Source organism: Quercus lobata, chromosome 6 (assembly GCF_001633185.2).
Source record: "Quercus lobata isolate SW786 chromosome 6, ValleyOak3.0 Primary Assembly, whole genome shotgun sequence".
NCBI classification, from domain to species: domain Eukaryota; kingdom Viridiplantae; phylum Streptophyta; class Magnoliopsida; order Fagales; family Fagaceae; genus Quercus; species Quercus lobata.
The window spans coordinates 11,474,746-11,501,022 of NC_044909.1; the positions used below are offsets into that span (position 1 = coordinate 11,474,746).

At 37.2% G+C, this 26,277-nt stretch overlaps 2 protein-coding genes across 3 annotated transcripts; one reads left to right on the top strand and one right to left on the bottom strand.

The window, feature by feature from the left end:
- Positions 1 to 3,050: 3,050 nt before the first annotated feature.
- On the top strand, positions 3,051 to 12,033 carry LOC115949678 (iridoid synthase CYC2-like). Its single transcript, XM_031066969.1, has 2 exons — positions 3,051 to 3,163; positions 10,816 to 12,033. Exon 2 carries the CDS (start codon positions 10,860 to 10,862, stop codon positions 11,997 to 11,999), a length of 1,140 nt encoding a protein of 379 aa, XP_030922829.1. The 5' UTR covers positions 3,051 to 3,163; positions 10,816 to 10,859; the 3' UTR covers positions 12,000 to 12,033.
- A 7,433-nt stretch (positions 12,034 to 19,466) lies between these two features.
- On the bottom strand, positions 19,467 to 24,198 carry LOC115994030. Of its 2 annotated transcripts, none has more exons than XM_031118038.1 (7): positions 23,889 to 24,198; positions 23,583 to 23,648; positions 20,635 to 20,697; positions 20,480 to 20,527; positions 20,312 to 20,374; positions 19,977 to 20,039; positions 19,467 to 19,626 (listed from the first exon to the last, which is right to left on the bottom strand). In XM_031118038.1, the coding sequence occupies exons 2-7, from the start codon at positions 23,631 to 23,633 to the stop codon at positions 19,618 to 19,620; spliced, it is 297 nt and encodes a 98-aa protein (XP_030973898.1). In that variant the 5' UTR covers positions 23,634 to 23,648; positions 23,889 to 24,198; the 3' UTR covers positions 19,467 to 19,617. The 2 variants fall into 2 exon arrangements, with proteins under 2 accessions (XP_030973898.1, XP_030973900.1); XM_031118040.1 differs by lacking the exon at positions 23,889 to 24,198 and adding an exon at positions 23,737 to 23,837.
- Positions 24,199 to 26,277: the final 2,079 nt, after the last annotated feature.

Below are 26,277 nucleotides of genomic sequence, written 5' to 3' on the forward strand. Positions count from 1 at the left end.
TTGAGATAATAGTCCTGGTCAGCTAGGCGGTGAAGGCTGTACACCCAATTCACGTCGTGATGGGATAGATTTAGACCCATTCTCTGATTCAGAGCGTCTATACTCCCCAGAACCCTAAACATATTGGGAGCGCATTGGGTGGGGGATAGCCTAAAGAAATTAAGGTAACCCCTAGTGATACTACCCATGGGGATGGTCATCCCGCCTTCAATAAAGGCGATCATGGGGATAACCACTTCCCCAGTTTGCCTGGCGTCAACCCACTCCCCTTGGGCTGCATACCTCATCCCTACCGTTGGTGGGATATTGTACTTAGAGCGGAAGTTTCTAATACCCTCCTCGGAGTCAACGAGACACCGAAAGGGATTCCTCTGTTTCCCCATTTTTTCTAAAGAGACTTAGTAGAGAAAAAACTTTTTGGTTTTGAATAAAAATGGTAAAAGTTTCAAGAGGACTTACAGGTTCAAAGGAACGACCTCGGACAACGTACAGTTATTTGTAGTCGCCAGGAGAACAGTGAAGACTGGAAGAGGGCAGATTCAGTGTATAGGCTTTGGAACCACGTAAACATTAAGGGTAAGGTACAGGTTCAATTTGGGAGCGCCTTTATAGTCATGTGAAGATTGTGAGAGGCGAAATTCCCGCTCACAAAACAAGAGAAGCCCCCTACCGTTTGATTTGGATCTCACCGTCGAACGTGGGAGACAAGGGAGTTGTCAGAATTTAATGCTGTCAAAATCGGGGTGCTGAAGCGTTAGGGGCATGCCCCAAAATGCGCACAGGTGCAGGCTTATGACGTCAAAATCCACCTTTTCTTCTGAGGAGTCAAAAAGTAGGATTTTGAGGGGCTATTGTGGGGATCGTTCGATTGATAGGCCCATAGGATTCAGAATTGGTTGAGGATTGTTGGGCCAGTGGCCCATCCGAGGCCGTATACCCATCCGAGGACATCATGCTCCTCGGCAGTACGCGTCCGAGGACGATCGCGTCCAAGGACGATCAGGACGTGGTCTCGCCGCGATCAGATCTCAGAATTAGGTCATCTCAAAGGGTAGAGTAGCCGACTAAAGATGAAAGAGATAAGGCAAACAAATATCTGAAACTACAGCTGCCTCCGCATTAATGACCTCTCAACCAACTCTCTGGCCGCATTAATGTGGAGGTGATACCTGAACAGTAGGGAAGCAGCCTTACAGCTGCCCATAGGAAGTACCAGGAGGTGCCAGATGGGACAGAAAGAAATCCCCCGGACACAACCTACACGTGTTCGGCGAGAATGGAGCGCAAGGGGGAGTATATAAACTAAAAGAAGAACATGAAGAAGGGGATCGGAAAAAGAAGGAAAGAAAAGAACAGACATAAACTGGAGAGAAGGAAGTAAGAGGAGGGAGAGAGAGTTGCACTAGGGATTAAAGAAAAACGTTCATTATACCAACTAAAAAAAACCTTGTACAGGCTTGAGAGAAAATCTTGGAGGTAGATACCACAGTTAACCTAGTTCTTTACACCCACGCTCTACAAATCATATTGTCTGGGCCTTTTACGTACAAACCCCACACCGCTACGGTTCGTTACAAATCGTGTCCTTACAAGTTCTTTTGTAAATAAATTAATGACCTTACGGTGCCCGTTAACAACACATTTTTTGATAACTTTTTGGGTAACTTTTTCAGCTTTTGGCAATTTTTCTTTATTTCTTTTGGTAATTTTTCTAACAACATTTTTTCTTTAAAAAAAAAAAAAAAAAAAACGTTAACAAGCACCGACATTTCCCATTTATAATTTATAGTCTTGGAAGCTCAACTCTCACCACTACCCACGTACTTTCAATATAATAAGAGCATCCACAGCAGATGTTGTAAAAAAAAATGCTATTTTGCCACACCAAACACCTACTTTATTATTTTACCACATCATTTTACAACATCGCATTTATCAGATGTTTTATCATTCAATTCTATACATTAAAATAATATATACTACTCATTAAAATAATATATTATCTCAACCACCAACAACAAAAAAATACCAATCACCAAGCAACAACATCCACCAACCACCACTGTCGCAACAACACCGACCATCCACCACTGGCACAACCACCACTTCACCACCACACATGCCCAGCAAGGTAGCAACCACCACCACCACCCCACCATCACACACCTAGCAAGGCAGAAACCACCAACAAAACAGGAAAAAAAAAAAAAAAACGCCAGCAAATACCAATCACCAAGCACAGCCACCACCCAAATGCCAAACCACCACCGATTCAACACCGATTCAGCACCGATTCAAACAAACAAATAGCCATCGATTCAAACAGAGAGGAGAGGGCCATCACTCCCACAGCCCACCACCACTGCCACTGTCACCGCCCATAGCCCACAGCCCACCTCCACCATTAGATCAACCCAAATTGCAGCAAAAAAAAAAAACCCACAACCAGAGAGAGGCAGAGTGGCTGGAGCGTGGCTGAGCGTGAGATCGATGGCGGCCTCGGGGTGTGATTGGTGAGATCGAGCGTGGCTGAGCGTGAGATCGAGTGGCTAGAGCGAGATCGAGCTTGGCGGAGCGAGATCGAGCTTGGCGGAGCGAGATCGAGCTTGGCGGAGCACGCAGTCGTCGTCGGAGCTACGCCGTCGTCACTGACGGTAAACATTTCGGATTGGTCGAAGAGAGAGGGAACCGGAGAGTGAGAGAGGAGAAAAGAAAAAAATGAAGAAGAGAGAGGGAACCGGAGAATGAGAGAGGAGAAAAGAAAGAAAATGAAGAGAGAGAGGAGAGAGAAAACGTAATATAAAATAATAAAAATTTTACAACATCTGTCCGTACTGTTGCAAATTTGCAACGGTACTGTTCATATGTGGTATAATTTTTACCATTTGGAACATCTGATAAAGCTCCGTTTTTGTATTTGGTGTGCTAAATGTGCCAAAAATTTGGCATTTGGCACATTTAGCACATCTGCTGTGGATGCTCTAATACTCCTATCACATTTCCAAACCCAATTTCATTTTCAAGTCTCTTTTAAACGTTCCCCCTTATCCCTTTTGAAAGTTCCAGAGCCACAAAAGAGGCAGTAACAGCATCGTAAGTTCCACTTTATCTCTCTAGAAGCTCCAGAGGCACAAAAGGCAGTAACAGCATCGTCGACCAAGAGGTCTGTGCTTTCTTCTTCTTCTCCCTCATCTTCTTCTCTTTTTTTTCAAATTATTTGGTTCCACTCTTCCAGATCTGAAAACTCTTCAAACTTCTCATATATATATATATATATATATATTTTTCTTTGGGTTTAAATTTTAAAAATCTGATAGTTGAATTTCATATTATTTATGTTATTAACATGCATATCAAATTTCGCTCAAATCAGATATTATTTACTATTTGATCAATTAATTTTTTTTTTTATATACAATTTTAGATTATAAAAACTTGAAATTATAACATTTATTTGATGATATAGCAATTGATTTTTGATTTTCTTGAAATTTTATAAGTATTAAGGATGTAAGGACACGATTCCTTTGCGGCCCACTAACATTTTTGGGCTCACACAATAAAGGTCCCTCACAATATGATTTGTAGAGAGTGGGCTTGAAAAGCTAGCCGCTGGTCAAGGGGCGATGCCCGGTCATGGCTTTAGAGGAATTCATGTAAAAAAAAAAGAGTTGGGCTTGAACATTTAAGCCCTAAGGTGTCGCGCCCTATGGCATGGGTCTCCTCGGAGTTGATCCGAGGACCATTGAGGCCTTATCCCGGTTACCCAACGACGGACTTCCTTCAGTGAAGTCCGGAGTCGTTGAGAGGTTCTCCCCCATGTAGTCTCTCTCTTTTTGAGGTGGGATGGGCTCTCCCTCAGATTTACTTACTTTCTTATTTTATACTAGCTTGCATTCGTTGTCCTTCGTCCACGTGTAGGGTCAATCTTTACAAAAACTGACATTTGTCCCATCAGTCCAATCCCGGAATGGTTGGGGATGGTTTGATAAAGCTGCAGGGTACGGCTCTGTCAGGCGCTGGGTCTTATCTGGAAGGGTAGTAAGGATAACTTCCCCAAGATATTTTGGATCTCCTTACAAATTCGTCCCTATACCCGTTTTGCCCCTGTATTCTGATGGGATTCTGGATCTGTCGAGGACTAAACTGTCCTCGGCTGCCTCCCAAAAACTGTTTTGGGCTCTGTATTGTAGAGCTTGGGCCACAGCTCTCCTCGGATTGGGCCTTCGGATCTTCCAGGAGCAACTGGGCTTGGCCCTTAAATTATTGGGCCCCACAATAGCCCCTCAAAACCCTTCTATCCGACTTCCGGGTTGGAAATGAGGGTTTTGGCAAACCCGGGCCCTTAATATGGCTTGTTTAGCTCAGCCCCGCATTTATGTGAGCGGTTTTCCACCTGTCCAAGAAGTTAGCCGGTTTTCAAGAGATTCCGTTTAATCTGCTCGTGATCTACTCCTGCCGCTTGGCTGTCCCAGACGTACCCTTAATGAATCCCCTTTACGAGGCTCATTTATGTCCGGCGGCTCATCTGATAAGGTGGGGAAATGGAATGGACGCCTCTTTTTTCTTCAGATTCTTTTGGGAAACTTGAATGCATTTAATACCCTCCGTTTTGCCCTTCCTATAAGAAGGCAAGCAGGAGGCCATCACTTTCGTGCAGACTCCTCTCCTTCCTTCTGAGATCTGAAACCCGTAGCCTCCTTTAGCGTCTGCTTAGCCCGTTTGTTATACACCATATCAGTATACGCCTACCATAACGAACGATGAAGGAACCATGCCCCTCCTCAAAACACCATATTCTGATAAAGCTTGAAATGGCTCGATCAGGGCAAGGGTAGCGCAGACTTAAGATCTGTCCCGCCTCTCTTTCAGCCAAAATCCGAAGCAGGGGCTCGTCACGTCGAATTCTCGGCGTGACTGAGTCGAGAACACCCAATATCAGCATCACTCGGCTCCTCACGAGCGTACCTAACATGGCACCAGTGTGTTAGGAGTCAGGACTGAGGCAGGGGCGAAGTGCTTCTGCCTCTCCCTCTCTTTGCTCACTGGTGCCCTCCTCCGTCTTCCTCTTATAGTCTTCCCAGCACCAGTTCCGCCCTGGTGCTGTCCTTCTCCCTTTTTTGCTCCTCTCTTTGTCTTTTCATCTCTCCCCCTCTTCTTCTCCTCCTTCTCTTACTCATGTCCTCCATCTTCTTCATTCATCTCCTCCATCTTCTTCATTGATTTCTTCCTTACTATTTCCTTCTTCTTCATTCTTTTTTTTTTTTGAAGTGAGTTCTTCTCTTAGTATGAGCAACAATGAGGCAGAGATTGGAGAGACTTTGAAGACAAGTTTAAAAGGCGCTTGACCGTTTGCTTATTTGTACTGTAGATGTTAGTGCTGCTTCGGCAGCTCCTCTTTTGTATAGGCTTGTTGAAGCCCCTTTTTGTACATTGTAATAATTTTTCATATTAATAAAAGTTGTTTCTATTTCACTTTGCATGTTCTGTATCTTTGTTTTCATAAATTTGCAAGTGTTGCTTGGCTCAATAATATCGCATCTAAATCAATGACGACTAAGACCAAAATACTTAATAATAAAAAGATGTTGCCATAATTTTAATAGAAGTGCTCGGCATAATAGGGCAGACCAGTAAAAAGTAATACTTACCCCTGCTAGCCGAGGAGAGAAACGAAGGCTTGATGCCGTGTGAGGAATAACCATTTGAAAACATACTACCCACTAAATGAACAGCCCTCTTAGGCCATTGAATACTGGGGCGTTCCACCACCTTCCTTACAATTTGTTGTCCTTAACCTTTTATGGTGTTTAAGCCGTGGGTCAAGTGATCTGACATTTTTATCAAGTAGCCCACCTTATGAAATCCAAACCTTTTCTTATCCAAGCAGTTGATTTCCCCCTTGGCTTGGGTCCGAGGACCATGCAAGGCCTTGATTCTGTCCAGAACTCGTAATAATAATAATAATTCTTGTACTTGGTTTTCCCATAGGCTTGAGTCCGAGGACCATACAAGGCCTTGGTTCTGTCCAAAACTTGTAATAATAATAATTCTTGTACTTGGTTTCCTCATAGGCTTGAGTCCGAGGACCATACAAGACCTTGGTTCTGTCCAAAACTTGTAATAATAATAATTCTTGTACTTGGTTTCCCCATAGGCTTGAGTCCGAGGACCATACAAGACCTTGGTTCTGTCCAAAACTTTATGCTCTTTTCTCAGGTGTCTCATAAGCTACCGAGCAGGAAGTTATCCTCGGCAAAGGTTGTTCCTTGGTGTGGGTCATAGTCCGTGGGCTTCCATGCAAAACGGGCCTGGGCCGCGAATTTATTAGGCCCACAGATTTAGAGGCATTTCCATAGTCTTTGGTCACGCGGTACTTTTTGGCGTCCTAGTGTTCGAGGTGCGCCTTCACGAGGCTCCTTTAATCTCAGGGTTGCAGACGGTATTGGAAATCGAGTCGGAGACATTTTGTCTGTAGCGTTCCTTGGGACGCTGCGTGAATTAAATGCCATCACCTCATCTTTTAAATAAATAGGAGAGAGAGTTGCTTTGCCTTCGCACAAATTCTTCAGTCTCCTCTCCTAGTACATCATGTTTGAGGCGAGGATTGGGGCAAAGGAGCTTTCTCCGCCACAAAAGCGCCGTGTCTTCCTGAGACTCTAGATAGTGAGGTACGGGCCAAGGAGGCGTAGACTCAAGAGAATATTTCAGTTCAAGAGAGGGGAAAGGATGTTTCTCCCTCTTTTAGTCAAAATCCGAAGCAGGTTCTGGTCATGCCAGATTTTTGGTATGTCCGAAGAAGGAATTTCCGCCATCAGCGCCGTCTGCCTTGTAGCAGGCAAATTTCTGCGGGGGCTTCCCAACTTCCGGCTCCCTGCATCTTTTCTGTAGATGGTGTTAGCCTGAGGTCAGGTTCTTTGGCTGCCTGAGTTATGGGCATGTAGAAGCGTCGAGGAATAGTTTCCTTAGACGACATCTTGGAACAGTAGCCAACCTCTCCTCTGAGATATCTCCTCGGCATCATCTTCACTCTTTTGTACTTTTCTTTTGCTTACGCAGTTAACTCTAATGTAAGCTTGTTTCAGCTTTTGTTGTACATTGTACTGTTCTTTTGTCTTAATAAAACATGTGTTTATTTCTTTATACATACTTTTTTGCAACAACCACTTTGGGCCTGAATATTAAATCTAAGCCTGCCTTTAACAATATTCTGGGCAGAAGAATACTTTAACACAAATCCTTATTAGTTTAAACTCGCAAATATTATCAAGTATAACAATGGTAATCCTCAATAGATTAAATTCATGGAACTAACCGAGATAGCTGTTGAGTGCTACGCGATGCACGTTAGACCAATTCCCGAGAACGATAAACTCTAAACAATTCGTCCGAGACGGTAGTTGAGTAGTGAAGGACTTTGTGCTTTTGGGTAATATGCTGTACCGTATCGCATCATTCCCTTTGGCACGGGGATCCAAGGGTAGACCGGGGAACCCGTGCAATTAAGGGATTGACCCAACTGTTAACGAGAAGTTCTCTTCGAATGGATCTTGAGGTTTACGATCTTTTTTGTACTTGGTTTCCCCCAATAGGCTGAGTCCGAGGACCATCGCAAGGCCTTGGTTCTGTCCAAAACTTACGATCTTTTTATGTACTTGGTTTCCCCATAGGCTTGAGTCCGAGGACCATGCAAGGCCTTGGTTCTGTCCAAAACTTACGATCTTTTTTTGTACTTGGTTTCCCCATAGGCTTAAGTCCGAGGACCATGCAAGGCCTTGGTTCTGTCCAAAACTTACGATCTTTTTATGTACTTAGTTTCCCCATAGGCTTGAGTCCGAGGACCATGCAAGGCCTTGGTTCTGTCCAAAACTTACGATCTTTTCTTGTACTTGGTTTCCCCATAGGCTTGAGTCCGAGGACCATGCAAGGCCTTGGTTCTGTCCAAAACTTACGATCTTTTCTTGTACTTGGTTTCCCCATAGGCTTGAGTCCGAGGACCATGCAAGGCCTTGGTTCTGTCCAAAACTTACAATCTTTTTATGTACTTGGTTTCCCTATAGGTTTGAGTCCGAGGACCATGCAAGGCCTTGGTTCTGTCCAAAACTTATGATCTTTTGATGTACTTGGTTTCCCCATAGGCTTGAGTCCGAAGACCATGCAAGGCCTTGGTTCTGTCCAAAACTTATGATCTTTTGATGTACTTGTTTTATTTTTCGACCACGAGCCCCTACACCAGGGCGGGGAAAGTTGGCCTGAGGCTAGAAGCCCCTAGAGACGCCCGCGCCCTTAGCACTGCGAGGCGTAGCCCCTAGCAGAAGCTTACGTCGGAGCAACAACTATATGTCGCCGGAGATGGAGGAGAACCCAGAAATTTCTGCTTAGCGCGTGAGTTGATTCCACCGCCACCTGCGCCAGTGCGCAAGCTTTCCCACAGACGGCGCCAATTGTAATGACACGATTCCTTTGCGGCCCACTAACATTTTTGGGCTCACACAATAAAGGTCCCTCACAATATGATTTGTAGAGAGTGGGCTTGAAAAGCTAGCCGCTGGTCAAGGGGCGATGCCCGGTCATGGCTTTAGAGGAATTCATGTAAAAAAAAAAAGAGTTGGGCTTGAACATTTAAGCCCTAAGGTGTCGCGCCCTATGGCATGGGTCTCCTCGGAGTTGATCCGAGGACCATTGAGGCCTTATCCCGGTTACCCAACGACGGACTTCCTTCAGTGAAGTCCGGAGTCGTTGAGAGGTTCTCCCCCATGTAGTCTCTCTCTTTTTGAGGTGGGATGGGCTCCCCCTCAGATTTACTTACTTTCTTATTTTATACTAGCTTGCATTCGTTGTCCTTCGTCCACGTGTAGGGTCAATCTTTACAAAAACTGACATTTGTCCCATCAGTCCAATCCTGGAATGGTTAGGGATGGTTTGATAAAGCTGCAGGGTACGGCTCTGTCAGGCGCTGGGTCTTATCTGGAAGGGTAGTAAGGATAACTTCCCCAAGATATTTTGGATCTCCTTACAAATTCGTCCCTATACCCGTTTTGCCCCTGTATTCCGATGGGATTCTGGATCTGCCGAGGACTAAACTGTCCTCGGCTGCCTCCCAAAAACTGTTTTGGGCTCTGTATTGTAGAGCTTGGGCCATAGCTCTCCTCGGATTGGGCCTTCGGATCTTCCAGGAGCAACTGGGCTTGGCCCTTAAATTATTGGGCCCCACAGCAATATCTACTCATTAAAAACTTTTGAAAATGACAACGAATATCATTATTTTCCAACAATAAGCAACTGAGTTTTGCTAAAATTTTGTCACAATATTTAAATTTTTGCAATGAATGATGTCATATGCTACCATTGAAACTCTTCATCAAAATTCCTTAAACCATACACTATAAAAAAATAAATAAATAAATTCCATACTTTCTTCTTTATCATTTTACATGAATTTAGGTGCAATCTTTAGCTTAATTAGTTTTTATGAACATCCATTTTAGGAAAGAAAAAATATGCAACAAAAGGCATGTGTCATCAAATTTTTCATTAGATAAATTATAAGTTTGAAAATTTAAACCTAGAAAATCAATGTTCTCTAGTTAACAAATAAAACACCTTATACTTATCAAAAAAAAAAAAACACCTTATATTACCATTCCAACTTTCTAAGCATTACTACCATCTAAAACACAAAATACGTAAAGAAAATTTTTGAGATATTAAAATTTAGTAGGAGTATTTTAGCTACTACACAATGAAATATTTTAAGAATTATAAGTTTTCATTATAGTTTCATTGAGAGAATAAAAATATGACATATTTGCTCTTTTCAAAATATTAATGAGGCTGCTTGATTTTAAAGTTTAAGGAGAAATTGTGCACTACCCCTAACAAGGATGAAAAATATTTCAATCCTAATTTTATGTGTTTTTACTTAAAATGGTGCATAAAGAAAAAAGAAATACAAAACAAAATATACAAAAATTTAACCCAAGAAAACTGTACGTGAAATAATGAATTTTGGCTCAACGAAAATTGACTAATAAAAAAATAATTCTAAAAACACAAAGAATGGCATAACATTTTCATAATACCTTTATAACTTTGTTATATTGTACTTAATTTGTAAAGAACTGACACTAGAAAATATTGTGACGAAAACAAGATGTCTTAATATTTTCACAAGAGAAATACTATGTTCACGATATTTTCGTTATAAATCATAAGTAGTAGGTTGTTATTAGTGGACGAAAAAGTGATTTCATTGGTTAGTTTAAATTAGAATAACAATTTACGACCTAAGATTTGTGATGGAAATATTGTAAATGTAGCACTTTTTTTTTCTTCACAATACATTTATTTTTAGTTGTGGTTGGTTCTACTTTTCAATATAATATTTTATTATTTTATATGAATTAACACTTTAATAATCGTAAAAAATATTGTGGTAATTTGTTGTGTTATTGTTTTATTATTATTATATAAGCAAGTTCAACAGAGGCAAGCATAACAGTGGAAATTGACACAACCAAAATACTGTAGATCAATTTTGGAAAAAAAAAAAAAAAAAAGAATTGAACAAACCAAAGTACCGTAGCATTGAGCACTGTAGCAATAACTCATTGGCTCTTTTTATATGTAGAAATTGCCTTTCCATGACAGAGAGGAGCTTTTTATTTTTAGATGCAACGTTTTTTTAGAAGAATTTTTAGATGCAACTTAGATTTTATATTATTATTATTTTTTTGTTTTTTATAAGAGAGATGCAACGTGAAATTTGCACAGCCTAAGATACTTTGAAATTTGCAACTTATCTCTTGCTTTCAGCTCTCAAAATTGCAATCATCTCTAGCTCTCAATCTCCCTCACAAATGGAGCAAGAGAACCACCCCAACGTCACAAACATAGCACTAATAGTTGGGGTAACAGGCATGGCTGGCTTGAGCTTAGCAGAAGCCTTAAAAAGCCCCAATGCCCTTGGTAGCCCATGGCAAGTCTATGGCGCGGCTAGGCGCCCCGAGCCGAGCTGGTTCCCGTCCTCCATTGTCGACAATTACATCACCTTCGACGCCACAAACTCCGGTGACACACATGACAAGCTTGCCCACATAGCTAACAAGGTCACCCATGTCTTTTGGGTAGCCATCCAAGTACGTGAAAATGAAGAAGCTAATGTTAAAGTTAATGCAGCCATGCTAACCAATGTGCTCAATGTCCTAAAATCAGGTCCAGCTTCACGGCTTAGCCACATAACCCTTCAAACAGGCACTCAACACTACATGGGCCCAGTCCATGATCCAGCCCATTTGGCCCATCTCATCCCTCATGAGCCACCATTCATTGAAGACTTGCCCCGCCTTCCATACCCAAACTTTTACTACGCGCTTGAAGACCTCATGGCATCACACGCGTCGTCGTTGACCTATTCCGTGCACCACTCGTCTATCATAACCGGCGCGTCTTCAAGAAGCGTGTACAACGCGCTGCTGACGATGGCCGTGTATGCAATTATATGCCGACATGAGAACATGGCGTTTAGGTTTCCAGGTACACGTTACACGTGGGAGCATTTTTGTGACATGTCAGACGCGCGTGTACTGGCGAAGCAACATATATGGGCAGCTGTTACGGATAAGGCTAAAAACCAAGCCTTTAATTGCACCAATGGTGATGTTTTTACATGGAAGAGCTTTTGGAAAGTATTGTGTGAAATATTTGATGTTGAATTTGTGCCATTTGATGAGGCTGAAGAGTTTGATTTTGTGGGGTTGATGGAAACTAAAGGAAAAGTTTGGGATGAGATTGTGGAAAGATATGGGCTTTACAAGACGAAATTGAATGAGATTTGTTGTTTTGCTGCAATTAAAAATGTTTTACATTTTGGGTTTCAACATGTTTGTAGCATGAATAAGAGTCGTGAATTTGGGTTTTTTGGGTATGCAGACACACTAAAGAGTGTTGGGATGTGGGTTGAGAGACTCAGAAAGATGAAGATTATACCTTCAAGGTAAGGTTAATTACAACTAACTTTGTTATTACTACATGATGTTTTTTACGATGTACAAGGACATTATAATTTTATTTTTAAATAATTTGTAAGACATTTTCATTAAGATTCTTGAATGTACTCATTTTGTGATATAATATTATAAACTATGCTGTGTTTGGTGTGGCATTAAATGTTTTTTTCAAAATTGTTTTAATTATTTTTCCGTGTTTGGAGTGACATAAGTAATTAGAATAAAATATCACTAAAAGAGAGAAAAAAAAAAAAAAAAAAAAAAAGGATGCACATGTATTTGCAAAATAAAAAACATAAATGGCTAAGAGCAACATAACTAAGCGTATGGTATATTGCTTGAATAAATTAAAAGTTATTTAATTATGCTTAGAAGATAGAATTCCAATATCCTTAGCAAAAGCTCGTGCTATATAAGTAGAGTTTTTGCTTTTATATATAGGAAAAATTGCATAATTAGATCTAAAAGAAAACTAATTAGGTGAATAGTTCATTTTTTTTAAAAGGATATTCTCTTAAGCGAGAGATAATTTGAAAAGATGAATATGGATGAAGATGAGAATGAGAAAATGAGGGGAGAAGGGGTGGAGATAATAGGAGTTTTAGAACCGGAATATTGTTAGGCACCTATATTCTTGTATTGTATATGGACTATTGTATTGTGTTGAGCTGAGGGCTTGTACCACTGTATAGTAGCATGAGCTATAGGATGTACCATTGTATTGTGGTATGTGTTGTAGGGTAGTATTGCTAGAAGGTAGTTAGTGGTGTTGCAATTAGAGGTGGTTAGTTCAGCTGAAAATCCAGGTAGTTATTTAGGATGTGAGATGTCTATACTACTATTTAAGGGGCTGCACCTGTTTGGATTAGATTTTTTTTTTTTTTTCCAAAATACCCTACACTTGGACAAAATTGGAGAACAATCAAGTAAAATTATATTTCTTACTTTTAAACAACCCACTACAAAATAACTTCACATCCACTAAACCACTACTACTAAAATTCAAATTTGCTACAAACACTCCTATCAAAATCCGGCAACCAACTATCCTCTTCTTCTTCTTCTTCTTCTTCTTCTTTCTTTTTTTTTTTTCCCCTCTCCTACACGTTAAGTTGCTTTTTAAAAAAAGCCTTACTTCTTTTTATGGGGGAAAAAACCCTTATTCTTATCCCCTTTTTTTTTTTTAATTATTATCCTTATCCCATCATTAAAAAAAAAAAAAATTGCAAGATCTTTTTTTTTCCCTCTCCTTCACGTTAATTTGGTTTTAAAAAAATAAAAATAAAAATAAAACTCTTACTTTTTTTTTTCCTTATCCATATCCAAAAAAAAACTCCATCAGGAAAACTCTCCATGTGTTCCTTGCAATAACTTCCTACTAAATATTACTAACAGCCAGTAACAGTGGTCACTAACTACGACAAACTTCTCCTAAATTCAAGCACCGAATTTTGCTATTGAAATTTTAATAAAAAATCCCATCATTAAAAAAAAAAAAAATTGCAAGATCTTTTTTTTTTTCCCCTATCCTTTTCATCTCTCCCTCTCCCTCTCTCTCTCTCTCTTTCTTTGTTCCTTTAATCTTTCCAATCACTTTCTTAGCTATGGAGGCCTAGGTTCCCTTGAAGTGTCCTACCCTAAACTCTAATTTCATCAAAGTCTCTATCATTGGTATTAGAGCAGTTTGATCCAGTTCACCACCATGACTGACACACGTTCAAACACACAAAATTCTGAAAAGATAGCTGCACTGTCCAAGATTGCAGATAGGGCCTTACAAGAAATTCAGAAGCAATTGCAGACTATTACTGGGTTCATGCAGAAATTAGTTGAGCTTTGCTTATCGAGCTTTGCTTCAAAGTAGCAATCATGGAGTTCATGAATCTCCAATCATGAATCCAATCAAGAACCTAAAACTAGAATTTCCTAGATTCCAAGGAGAAGACCCAACTTGTTAGATTTACAGGACAAATCAATTCTTTTCATACCACAATACTCCAGACCATCAAAAAGTCATCATGGCTTCTTATCATTTTGATGGGGAGGCCCTGATTTGGTTCCAGGATGTTGAGCAGATTGGAAGTTTTGCAAGTTGGGAAGTGTTTGTGAAGGCCCTTCAGACTTGTTTTGGGGTCGCAGCCTATGATGATCCAATGGAGGCACTCACTAGGCTCAGACAGACTTCTATTGTGGTTTCTTACAAAGGTAACTTCAAAATTCTGTCCAATAAGATTGTTGGTTTATCTGAGTCTCATAAATTGAGTTGTTTTTTGAGTGGACTAAATGATGAAATAAGATTAACAATTAGGATGCTAGTGCCAAAATCCCTTAATGAAGCCTTTGGTTTAGCCAAAATTCAAGAAGAGTACTAACTAAATAGCAATAAAAGTTTCAAGAATGTTGTGGATAGTGGGAAACTCTCAATTTTGGGATTACCTAAGATAGAAGGCAAGACTGATTCAAGGTTTAAGCTTCCTTTATAGAGGTTAACTAATGCACAAATGGACGAAAGGAGGAAACAAGGTCTGTGTTATAATTGTGATGAAAAGTGGCAATTAAGACATAAATATAAGGGAACAAAGGTATTTTTGTTAAAAGGATTATGTGAGGAGGTTGAGCACAAGTCTGGATTGCAATTGGTGCAGTTGGATGATGACGGGGTGACGTTGGGAACCCAAGATCAGGTTCAAGGGAGTGATAATATGGTCACCCCTGTTGAAATCACTTTATATGCGTTGATAGGCAACTCTTCAACTAATACCATGAGAGTCAGAAGTAGGATTAAGAATCATGAGGTAGTTTCTCTTATTGATTCAGGCAGTACACACAATTTTTTGGGGGATGCTGCAAAATTGGATATGTTGAATTTACACTTGGATATGTTGAATTTACACTTGGATACATCTCAAATTTTGGAAGTTAAAGTAGCTGATGGTAGTGTCATTAAGACTTTGGGAATATGTCATGGAGTCACTCTTGCAATCTAGGGGTATAAGTTTGTTGTGGATTTGAATGTATTGCATTTAGGGGACTGTGTAGTGGTTTTAGATACTTAGTGGTTAAGTACTCTAGGAGAAATCAGTTGGGACTTCAAGTTATTGACCATGAAGTTCTTTTACTTAGGTAATAAGGTGTTGTTAAAGGGGTTACACTCTAAAGGATCTGTCCTTTTCAGAGGTTGACAGGTTCTTTAATGGTTCTGCTATAAGGAAGGGGCTAGTTCTCCAAATTTTAGCAATCACCACCAACTCAGCAAATGATTCACTGTTGCCTACTACCTTATCTGACCTTTTGGAACAATTTTCCAAGGTGTTTGACATGCCCTCAAGCCTACCACCATTTCGTGGACATGAACATTAGATCATACTCAAAGATGGAACCCCATCAGTTTATGAAAGACCCTACAAGTACCCTTACTTTCAAAAGTCAAAAATTGAAAAAATTTTGCATAAGTTGCTTGAACTTGGTTCCATTCAACCTAGCCAAAGTTCCTTTTCCTCACCTTTGTTGCTTGTTAGAAAGGCTAATGGGAGTTGGAGGATGTGCATTGATTATAGGGCTCTAAATAAGGCAATTATAAAGGATAAATTCCCTATTCTTGTAATGGATGAGCTATTAGATGAATTAGTAGTGGTCACTATCTTCTCTAAGTTGGACTTAAGGTCAGGAAACCATTAAATTCATATGAAGCCAGAAGATATTCCTAAAATAGCTTTCAGAACTTATGAGGGACATTATGAGTTCCTTGTCATGCCCTATGAGTTCCTTGTCATGCCCTTTGGCTTGACTAATGCCCCATCTACTTTTCAAGTATTCATGAATGACATTTTCAAGCCTTATTTGTGAAGGTTTGTTTTGGTTTTCTTTGATGACATTTTAGTCTATAGTTAGTGTTTGGATGATCATTTGGACCACCTAAAAACTGTTTTGAATGTCCTATTGTCTCATCAATTGTATGTAAAAAGGTTTAAGTGTGTCTTTGGGAGTTTTGAAGTTGACTATTTGGGACACATTATTTCTGGTGAGGAGGTTAAGGTAGATCCTAAAAAAACTGTTGCAATGCAGCAGTGGCCAGTCCCAACCACTGTCAAGGTCTTAAGGGGTTTTTTAGGTGTTACAGGTTATTACAGGAAGTTCATTAAAGGGTATAACACCATTGCTAAACCCTTAACTGATCTTCTTAAGAAAGATGGCTTCCTGTGGTCTGATACAGCTTTGGAGGCCTTCAATGCTCTTAAAGCCACAATGATCCAACCACCTATATTGGCTCTTCCCAACTTCTCCAAACCCTTCACCATTGAGTGTGATGCCTCTGGTATTGGTCTTGGTGCTGTCTTAATGCAAGATTATAGGCCCATAGCCTTCCACAACCAAGCTTTGAAGTGTAAGTATCAGCATTAGTCCACCTATAAGACTGAGCTCATAGCTTTAGCAACTACTGTCAAAAGGTGGAGACCATATTTAGTGAGCAAAACCTGCATTGTTAAGACTGACCATCAAAATTTAAAATTCCTATTAGAGCAAAGGATTGCCACACCAACTCAGCAAAAATGGCTTGCTAAACTCTTGAGATATGCTTTTGTGGTTGAATACAAAAAGAGTGTGGACAACAGGGTGGTTGATGCACTTTCCAAGAAGTCTGACCTTGTTCCTGAGGACCTGCAATTGCCTCTTTAGTAGAAAACAAGTTGTTTGTTCCTTCTCTCAGTTCCTAATCCCACATGGTTGGTTGTTCTCAAGGATAGTTACTCTCAAGATCCTTCTATTCAGTAACTTCTTTCTTCAATTCAATCTGGCGCTCCTCCCAAAGGTTTTACCTTTCAAAATGATTTGATTTTCTACAAAGGCAGATTCTTCTTGAGACCCTTGTGCCCCTTAAAGTCACAAGTTTTGCAGTTGGTTCATAGTAGTCTTGTAGTTGGCATTTCGGTTTTTTAAAGTCCTTTCAGAGAGCTAAGAGGGAGTTCTATTGGCATGGCATGAAGATTGATTTTAAGAAGTTTATTTAGGAGTGTGATGTCTGTCGAAAAATCAAGTTTGAGACATCTGCCCCAGTTGGTTTGTTGCAACCATTAGCCATTCCTACTACTCCATGAGCCGATGTGAGCTTAGATTTTGTTGAAGGACTTCCTAAGTCTCAAGGGTTTGAGGTGATCCTAGTTGTGGTGGACAGGTTAACCAAGTATGCCCATTTTGTGCCTTTGTCTCACCCTTACACTGCTGCTAAGGTTGCTGCCTTATATCTCCAGTAATATTCAAACTCCATGGCATGCCCGCCTCTATTGTGAGTGATTGAGATGCGACTTTCACTTCATCATTCTAGTCTGAGTTGTTCAGAATGTAGGGTACAATGTTGGCCATGTCTACAGCTTATCATTCTCAGTTAGATGGCCAAATTGAGGTTGTCAACAGAAGCTTGGACCAATACCTTAGAGCTTTTACTAATGACAAACCAACTAAATGGGCTGAATGGTTACCACTTACAGAGTTTTGGTTCAATTCTAACTTGCATACTAGCCTTAAGATGTCACCATTTAAAGCTTTGTATGGCTTTCCTCCTCCAAAGTTACAAAGTTACATTCCTGGCACAACCAAGGTAGATGCCTTGGATTCTATTTTAAGCCAAAGGGAGAAAATTTTGTCTATTCTTAAAGGGCCATCTTCATGTTGCTCAAGAGAGGATGAAGTCTCAAGCTGAGATGCATAGGCAAGATAGATTCTTTATGGTGGGTGATTGGGTTTACTTGAGGCTACAGCCCTATAGACAGAAAAAATTTGGCTTATAAAGGGAAGTAAAAGTTGTCTCCAAGGTATTTTGGTCCTTTCAAGGTGATACAGAAGGTTGGGTCTGTGTCTTACAAGTTGGATTTACCTCCTGAGTCCTAAATTCATCCTGTTTTCCATGTTTCTTGTTTGAAGTTGAAGCTGGGTCAACATGTCTCACCTCTACCAACTCTACCACCTATAAATGATGAAGGGCAGGTTGCCACTGAGCCCATTTTTGTGCTGCAGACTAGGACCAAAACCTTGAGGACTTAGGTTGTCACTGAAGTTCTATTGCAATGGCTAGGATATCCTCCTAAAGATGCCACTTGGGAGTCTTTGCATTGTTTGCATTCTAGGTTTCCTCACCTTGTGGGCAAGGTGTTTTAAATTGGAAAGGGTATGTTAGGCACCTATATTCTTGTATTGTATATGGACTATTGTATTGTGTTGAGGTGAGGGCTTGTACCATTGTATAGTAGCATGAGCTATAGGGTGTACCATTGTACTATGGTATGTGTTGTAGGGTAGTATTGCTGGAAAGCAATTAGTGGTGCTGCAGTTAGAGGTGGTTAGTTCAGCTAAAAATTCGGGTAGTTAGTTAGGACATTTGATGTGTATATAGTGGGCAAGCATTGTATCTGTTGGATATATGAATAAGACTTTGAATGTTGATACTTCCTTTTCATCTCTCCCTCTCTCTCTCTCTCTTTCTCTATTCCTTTAATCTTTCCAATCACTTTCTTAGCTATGGAGGCCTAGGTCCCCTTGAAGTGACCTACCCTAAACTCTAATTCCATCAAAGTCTATCAAATATATTGTTTTGAACCAAAATGGATGGTGTATTACTGAAACGTAATTAAAGACTCACTAACACTAAAACAATGTCATTTTTTGAAATATGAATTGTCTTTTGTGTGAGACTTCGTCTTGATTTTTTGAAATGGAGAGACTTGTTTTTTATTAAATAATTAAGAACTGGATAAATTTTTTTAAAAAAAAATGACTAGATAAATTCCTTCTACATAAATAATTAATACATCATTTATAAATCATTAAACATGAAAATTAATGTGTTAACTCCATTGAACATATGACATTGAATTAATGGACTTTTTTTACACTGAAAATAAATGTGTTAACTTCATTGAACATATGGCATTGAATTAAAAACATTTGAACATAAATACAAAGTTTCACACATGACACGTAGCAAAAAGTCCATGTAATGGCTTTTGTATGAATAATGAACAAAATTCTACCAAATATCTCCTGAAGTAATCATGAATCACTTATTTGTGTATCACTTTTTATGGTGGTTAGCATGAATGACTCTTAGAAGGAATACAATCATTTTAAAATGAAAGTTTCACTTGAAATGTAGAGGATCATTTTCTATGCATTTTTCATTTTGTTTGGACTATGAAGTATGAGCAAATGTGTGTAGTAGCCTTTGTGCAATTCCATGTAGCTTTTTGTTGAAAGCTCATTTGTTTATTTGTTGAAAATTGTTAAAATATAATTGTGACTAGAAAAACAAGGTTGTAAAAAGCTATATATAAAGTATAAACTAATAAGTTAAAAACAATAACTTATTGAAAAGTATGTGAATAAATTTTTTCTTAAAAAATGATTTTTTTTTTTTTATAAGATGAAAATAATTATAATGGAAGATTGAACTGAGCACAAAGCATATATTACGACATAGAAAATTTCGCATATAATGAAAACTCTTTTATTAGGATCTAATTATTGACATATCAAGGGTTCAGCCAATTTAATGTATGCCATTTTATGAACAGACAATTTTGTGACATCCCTCAACTTCTTTAAGCCCTGAACGGTTCTACTCTCCCTGCAACATCCACAAACACAAGTAAATTTGTTAATATGTGAAACACCAAATCCATTTTCAGCGATTAGATTTGAGAATTTAAAAATAATTGCTAGTATAAATTGCTTGATACAAGTTTAATTACAACACATGATGATGTGAATCTTGAATATTTTGTTCAAAGATGAACAATTTTGATATTGTAAAACTCAAACCCTCCATAAATTTCATCAATCTAAAAAAGGTTTATCATTTCATATTCCACTCTAGTCCTTTAAACAAGAAAATTGAAATCTAAATCCTTCTTTTTCATTTTTTTTTTTAATCCAAACGAACTAATATAAATATTACATCATGGAAACGAAACTCACCATGTTATCTGGACCAGATGTACAAGCTGGTCTCCTAGGGGGTAGCTGTTGGTGTGGTGTTCTCTGCAAATTGTATAAGACCATAAATCTCATGAGATACTTTTAAGGTATATATAGAAAATGTTTAAATTACTATCAAATTTACTACGAAAGAATTATAAACTGACATATATAGTAATGTATCGTGTTTAAAAATCGGCGCATCAATTTGTACTTTGTACGACACTTATGTAGTAAAATTTGTAATATCCCTAACATAACTTTCAAGTTATGCATTACCGTCAAAAAATGCATAAATGCAAGATTTGCAGGTTATATTATATTCTATTCTATACCTGTAGTTTTGGTCGCAAGGTCTCTACTGCAGCTGTTGATTTTTGATTTACTCCAGCACCTTGCTGTATCACATTAGAATGTAAAAATAAGCAAAGGTACAATACAAATGATCAAATGTCTAGTGTTGTAATGAAACACACTGAACAAGGCTAACTGAGATCAATTACCTTGCATAATGCCCAGTCTGCAGAATCAAAGAATGCACGTTCATGATCCTAAAACCATACAAGAAAATTTATAATTTTGTTTAGTGGTAAATTTTGGTACAAATTAATGTGACATAAAATTGTTTCATTCTGGATATTTGTCTGTGTTGATTTACCTTTGAAATCAATGGCTTTTTCTTTGGCACAAGCTCTCCGTACTTCTTCCCTGTGGATTTTGCCTGTGATAACACACCAAATGAAATTTTTGATGATTAGAGCCTATTTAGGCTTGTTTGTTTGAAAGATTTTATATTATTGCGAATATAAGATTCCTATAAATTTAAACTTCTAACCATTTGAAATCATAGAAATTAAATCTCAAGTGTTCTGTAAGTATTAAAGAAACCAGTTTTATAGTGGATAAGACCTGATAAAAGAAACCATAACTAGTACACAACTTAGAGAGATTTTTGTTTAGTCTTATCTATTATGCCACGTATTGCAATTACCATTATCCACTAAAAACTCACACTTTTAGCATTCTTTTTCATGAGTCAAGCTATTTGAAAAAGAATTGTGCATGCAAATTGTTCATTTTATTCATTTCTTTTAGGCCTGTTTAGATTGGGTCAACTCTATCCTACTCCCTCCCCTGCCTTTCAATCTAAACAGACCTTTAGTTCCATAGACCATACAAGAAAAACAAGGTTTATTAATGGAAGTAAAAAAGGTTGAATGGTTATTAATTCAATTACAAAGTAACGCCATAATAAATTTTTTTATTGATTAATTTTATATACATATAGGAATAGTAAACTAAATGATTGGACTTCTTTATGGATTAGGAGACTTGTCATGTTTGAATAAATGTAAAAAGAATCTTGGATAATTTAATGGTAACACAACCATAATAATGGACCACTTTTCATTACCAAACAAAAGAAGTACTAGTCTATAAATTGCTCCCCACACTATATATACCTCCATGGCAACTCGTCTCCTTAAACCACACATATACAGGGGGCTTGTTCCTAGCCACGTGGTGTAAGGATCAGCCACATGCCAAAGAATTTTCCTTACTTTGAATTGTCCCACTGAGTAAATACATTAGGCTTTTGGCATAAGTAAAGAAAGCTCTGACTTTGAAAAAATTGAACCTAACCTAAGACTCTAATCAAGTACTAAAACTAATTAAATCATTGCATTTTAAATACTACCAATTGTTCTTTGGCCCAAAATGAGGAAGGTCCTATCAGCTGTTAATTTAGGAAGTCGGCAAAAGATAGTTAAAGTCTTGGTCATTCATTTTGATTTTGACTAGTCACGGAATGTGGATAATTCATCATTAAAAGTTGGATTAAACTTTCTTCCTAGTTTTGAGGAATTCAAAAACCAGCAACTAGTTTTGGCAATTTGAACAAAAGTTTATGAGTGACAACATTGGACATGCTCAAGATTTTAGACTCGGAGTTTGGCATTCAACTAACTCCATAGTGATAAAAAGTCAAGTAAATCAAAAAGCAAAGATTGGTTTTTCTTTTCTTCCCTTTTCCTCAAATCAAATACATTAGAAAAAAAAAAAAAAAAACAAGACGACAAAACTCTAAGCACGAAAGAGAGTTGAGCCAAATCAAATACATAGAAGACAAGAAAATAAAACTCTAAGCACGAAAGAGAGTTGAGCCAAATCAAATACATAGAAGAAAACAAGAAAATAAAACTCTAAGCACGAAAGAGAGTTTAAGCCAAGGGCAACCTTAATAATCAGTCATATAGTGTAATTTAATTTTTTTTTCCCAAAAAAAAAGATAAAATCATTCAGTATACTTTGACTAATAAAAAAACCAACAAAGAATTTTACCTAAGTTTTAGCGTTTTAAATTAGCAGCAGAAGCAGTCACATTAGGGTGGGTGAGGTTACATATGACAACTAACAAGTTACAAAAACAAAATTGGCCACGTTTTGTAACGTTAACGTAAGCTTTTTAAGGGTTATCTTAGAGTCATGTCCAATTTGCAGTGACAAAAGAAAAGTCCACGTGAATAAGTTGACAGCCTAACAACCAGTTCCGATTGGCAAATTGGGTTTTGATAGAGTCTTCAGAGATAGAGATAGAGAGAGGTGTATATACTATATACTATATATATATAATATATATATATATATATAAAATATATATTATGTAGCATCCTACATTCTGCCGACAAATCAAAAAGAGTATCCATTATATAAGCAAGCATGTACCACTTTAATGTATAAAACACTAAAACAATACCCATATCATTTCATCATTTTCTTGGGTTCTATTGTTAACCGTTAGATGTGGAGCCCATTTGATATGCCATAACAAAGCAGGCCTCATATCATTTATCCTTCTTAGATTTGACCCCATAAATATCTCAAAATTTTTTTTTCTTTTTCTTTTTAATATTTTTTGGGTTTAAGTTTAAACCCAAAAATAAAAATAAAAGATTCATAACTCTTCTTTCTAGGCCAATTCATATAAACCATCATTGATGTACATAATTAACACACACAGAAATAAATTACGGTAACATTTGAAGTTTTTAACACCCCCTCCTCCCGCGGTAAAAAATAAATAAGTAAATAAAACGTAATGAAATTAATAAATGAAATTGATAAGAGTTGTTATTTTCACTTTTAGGAATGATGATTTTGTAGTACAGTAGTACCCTGCTCCCATGTGGTGGGCTCAATGAAATTAACACAAAATGTGAAATGAAAAGACGACAAAAATTTAGGTATATTTCCTTTCCTTAAGTGCAATATCTTATATTTTTTTTAATTAAATTCAAACACATTCCTTAAAAATAAGACGAGAAAACTTATATAAGATACAATATCTAAAAATAACTTATATGAAATCAATTTAAAAAGGTTATCTTGTGGGTGAATGTGATTAGGAGAGCTAGGATGTGTCATCTACCATTATGAAAGAGGTAGGCTAGTCCTGAAATTAAAGTTTGAGATTGATGGGTGTTAGGTTGCTCAACACCAAGAACAGCAAGAAGTTTTTATGGGTTTGGGCTTATTTTGAACAACACATTCTCTAGTCTTTGTTTTATAAGAAAGTCTATCACAACAAGATTATGAACAGCGTACCTCACGGTCTTGAGAAGCAAAATGTTCTTCACCTCCATTGCAGTCTGCCATCTTTCTCAGTTTCTCCTGTTAAAACAACACACAAGAATTTAGTCATGGAAAAGAGAATAGAAATAGACATTAGGTTCCTACCAATATAATGTAATCAGAAAACCTTAAGATTTAGTGTTTCAAAGAGAAGAGAAAGAGGCCTCTAAGGCAGTGGCTTTCAAAAGTTTGTATACAATTTTGAAAATGGGTAGTGAGGTACACCCAATTATATACAAAAAAGAAAGCAAAAGTAAGAAAAAGAAAAGGAGGCATTACCTTGCAGAAGGAGAAAGGAAGGAGATGCAAAGAGGAAGAGAGACAAAAGTGTGAGACAAATGAAAAGAGAGAGAGAGAGAGAGAGAGGTGTGATGAAAAACGAGGAGGGTTTGAGTGAGAAGGTAAGGTAAAGAATATATGAATGAATGAATGTAGATTGTAGATTGTAGAAGATTGGATATGTGATGGGAGAGGGTAAGAGATAAATCAAAGAGTGAAAGATTATATAGAAAGTTAAGTAAAATTTGGAAATAAAATCTTATCTAATTAGACCCATATATTTATAATGTATATGATGGTGGTGGGTGAGAGTTGAGACTTGAGAATGAGGTTTAAGGGTGGTGGACTACTACTTATTGGGTAGGAGACTAAAATTATCCCCAACAAACCAAAAAATATTAATAATTAATTAAAGCATAAAAACAAATAATTTAAAAACTAAAATTAATTGAAGGAATCCAAAATGTTTGGGTTTATTATGGCTTTGTGCCGTTAGAATATCACCATCGGTTTGGCCATTTAAAACTTAAAACCCAGGCCATACATTTTGTCACGTGCAAAACACCGTCTCTTACCGACACCTCCCATTCATACAATTAAAAATATATTTGAATTATATTTTTGGGAATAGTAAAACATTAATTTGTAAGTGAAAAATGCTAAACATGCTACAAATTTTTCTACATAATCTTTACCAGTTGATCTAACAATGAACATAATTGGTGAATTTTAAAAAAATAATAAATAAATGTCTATTTATTTTCTTTGATTGATGACACACCAATTAGATTATGCAGTAAAATTTGTGGTATCCTTAATATTAATCTTTTATAATTTGTGATACATTAATTTGTAAAGGTTAAGTTGTAAAATTTATAATGTTTCTAACATCATTCAATTTGTAATATCTCTAACGTCACGCATTTGATATTCCCCCCACCCTCACACAAACATGTGTGTTTTTGTCAAAAAGAGACTTTTTTTTTATAATTTTTTTTTGGGTAATTAGTTAATTACTATTATGATAATATTATATGTAATAGTGGTGGTATCCATTTGGCTGAAGAATTAATTTTAATAAAGGGTCTTGATCCCATGAGGGTGAGATAAGTAGATAACCTCAAAAACTCACCCTTAACTTGAATTGTAGGTTGCAAACTCAACTACATAAACTGAAATCATTAGTAATTGTCGGTCACTTGTTCGTTTTTGGCCTTAAACACGCCAGCCATCAAAAAATATTTTTTTTAAAAGATGGTTGAAAGTCTAGTAATCAAAAGTATACTCAATTATTAGAATATATATATATATATAGAATTTTAAATCCTTAAAAAAAATTGTCCAGAAAAATTATAGTATATATGTTTACAACTTAACAACCTATGATATTGATTGTATTTTAATGTTATTTATTACATCTAACCGTCTAGAGAAATGTATATTTATTCATTTATTAATTTATTGTGATAGATAAGTCAAAACCATCAAAACCGATGGTGTATGAACTTGTGGAAAATCAAACGTTTCAAAAATGCCACTTAATTAGAATATTGTCAAGTCAATGTCTTTTAATATTTAGATATTTGCCTGAATTCAGATTCAACTCTAATAAAGTTATGAGTTGTTTTTATGATTTCTACCCAAAAAAAAAAGAGAGTTGTTTTTATGATATGGCAGATTCTTTGTTGGATTGGATGATATGGCAGATTTCGATTGGTCAAATTGCAAGAATTGGATATTAAAAGATTGCAGGAGATTGGGTCCCCACTATCTATTATTGTGAAACGCTGGTTTGTTTGTTTATTTATTTATTTATTTTTATTTTTTTGTAAAGATGCAAAGCTGGTTTTTGACGTTGGATAAGTTTTTTTTAAAGCCTTTCAATTGCAATTTGTTTAACCATTAAGATTTTATCTTAGATTTGATAGTGTATAGAATGTTATATAATTTTTTTTAAATAGCTATTTATCGTTAAAAACTTTAACAAATTAAATTATTAGAGAGTCAAATAAGATCTCAATTCAATTCATTACAGTTTGAAAATCTAAATTCCAATCAATAATTTTAATATTCAAAGATTTCAAATACTTTGGTTTACATGTAATAATGATACAAATGAGGAATCACAAGGTCCATACATCTGTTCCAAAAATCCCTTGAACAGAAAGAAATACAAATCCAAACTGTGAAAATGTTTCCATCTTTGTCTTTCTTTTTTTCTTTTTACACTTGGAATGGATTGAGGCTTGACTTTTATAATAGAACAATTACAATTACAATTCCAAATACTATTCTGTTCTCTCTCATTCTATTTATAATCTTGCAATATTATGTCCACTTTTGGACCAATATTGTTTTTTCTTTTCCTTATGGTTTAATGGGAAAGGAA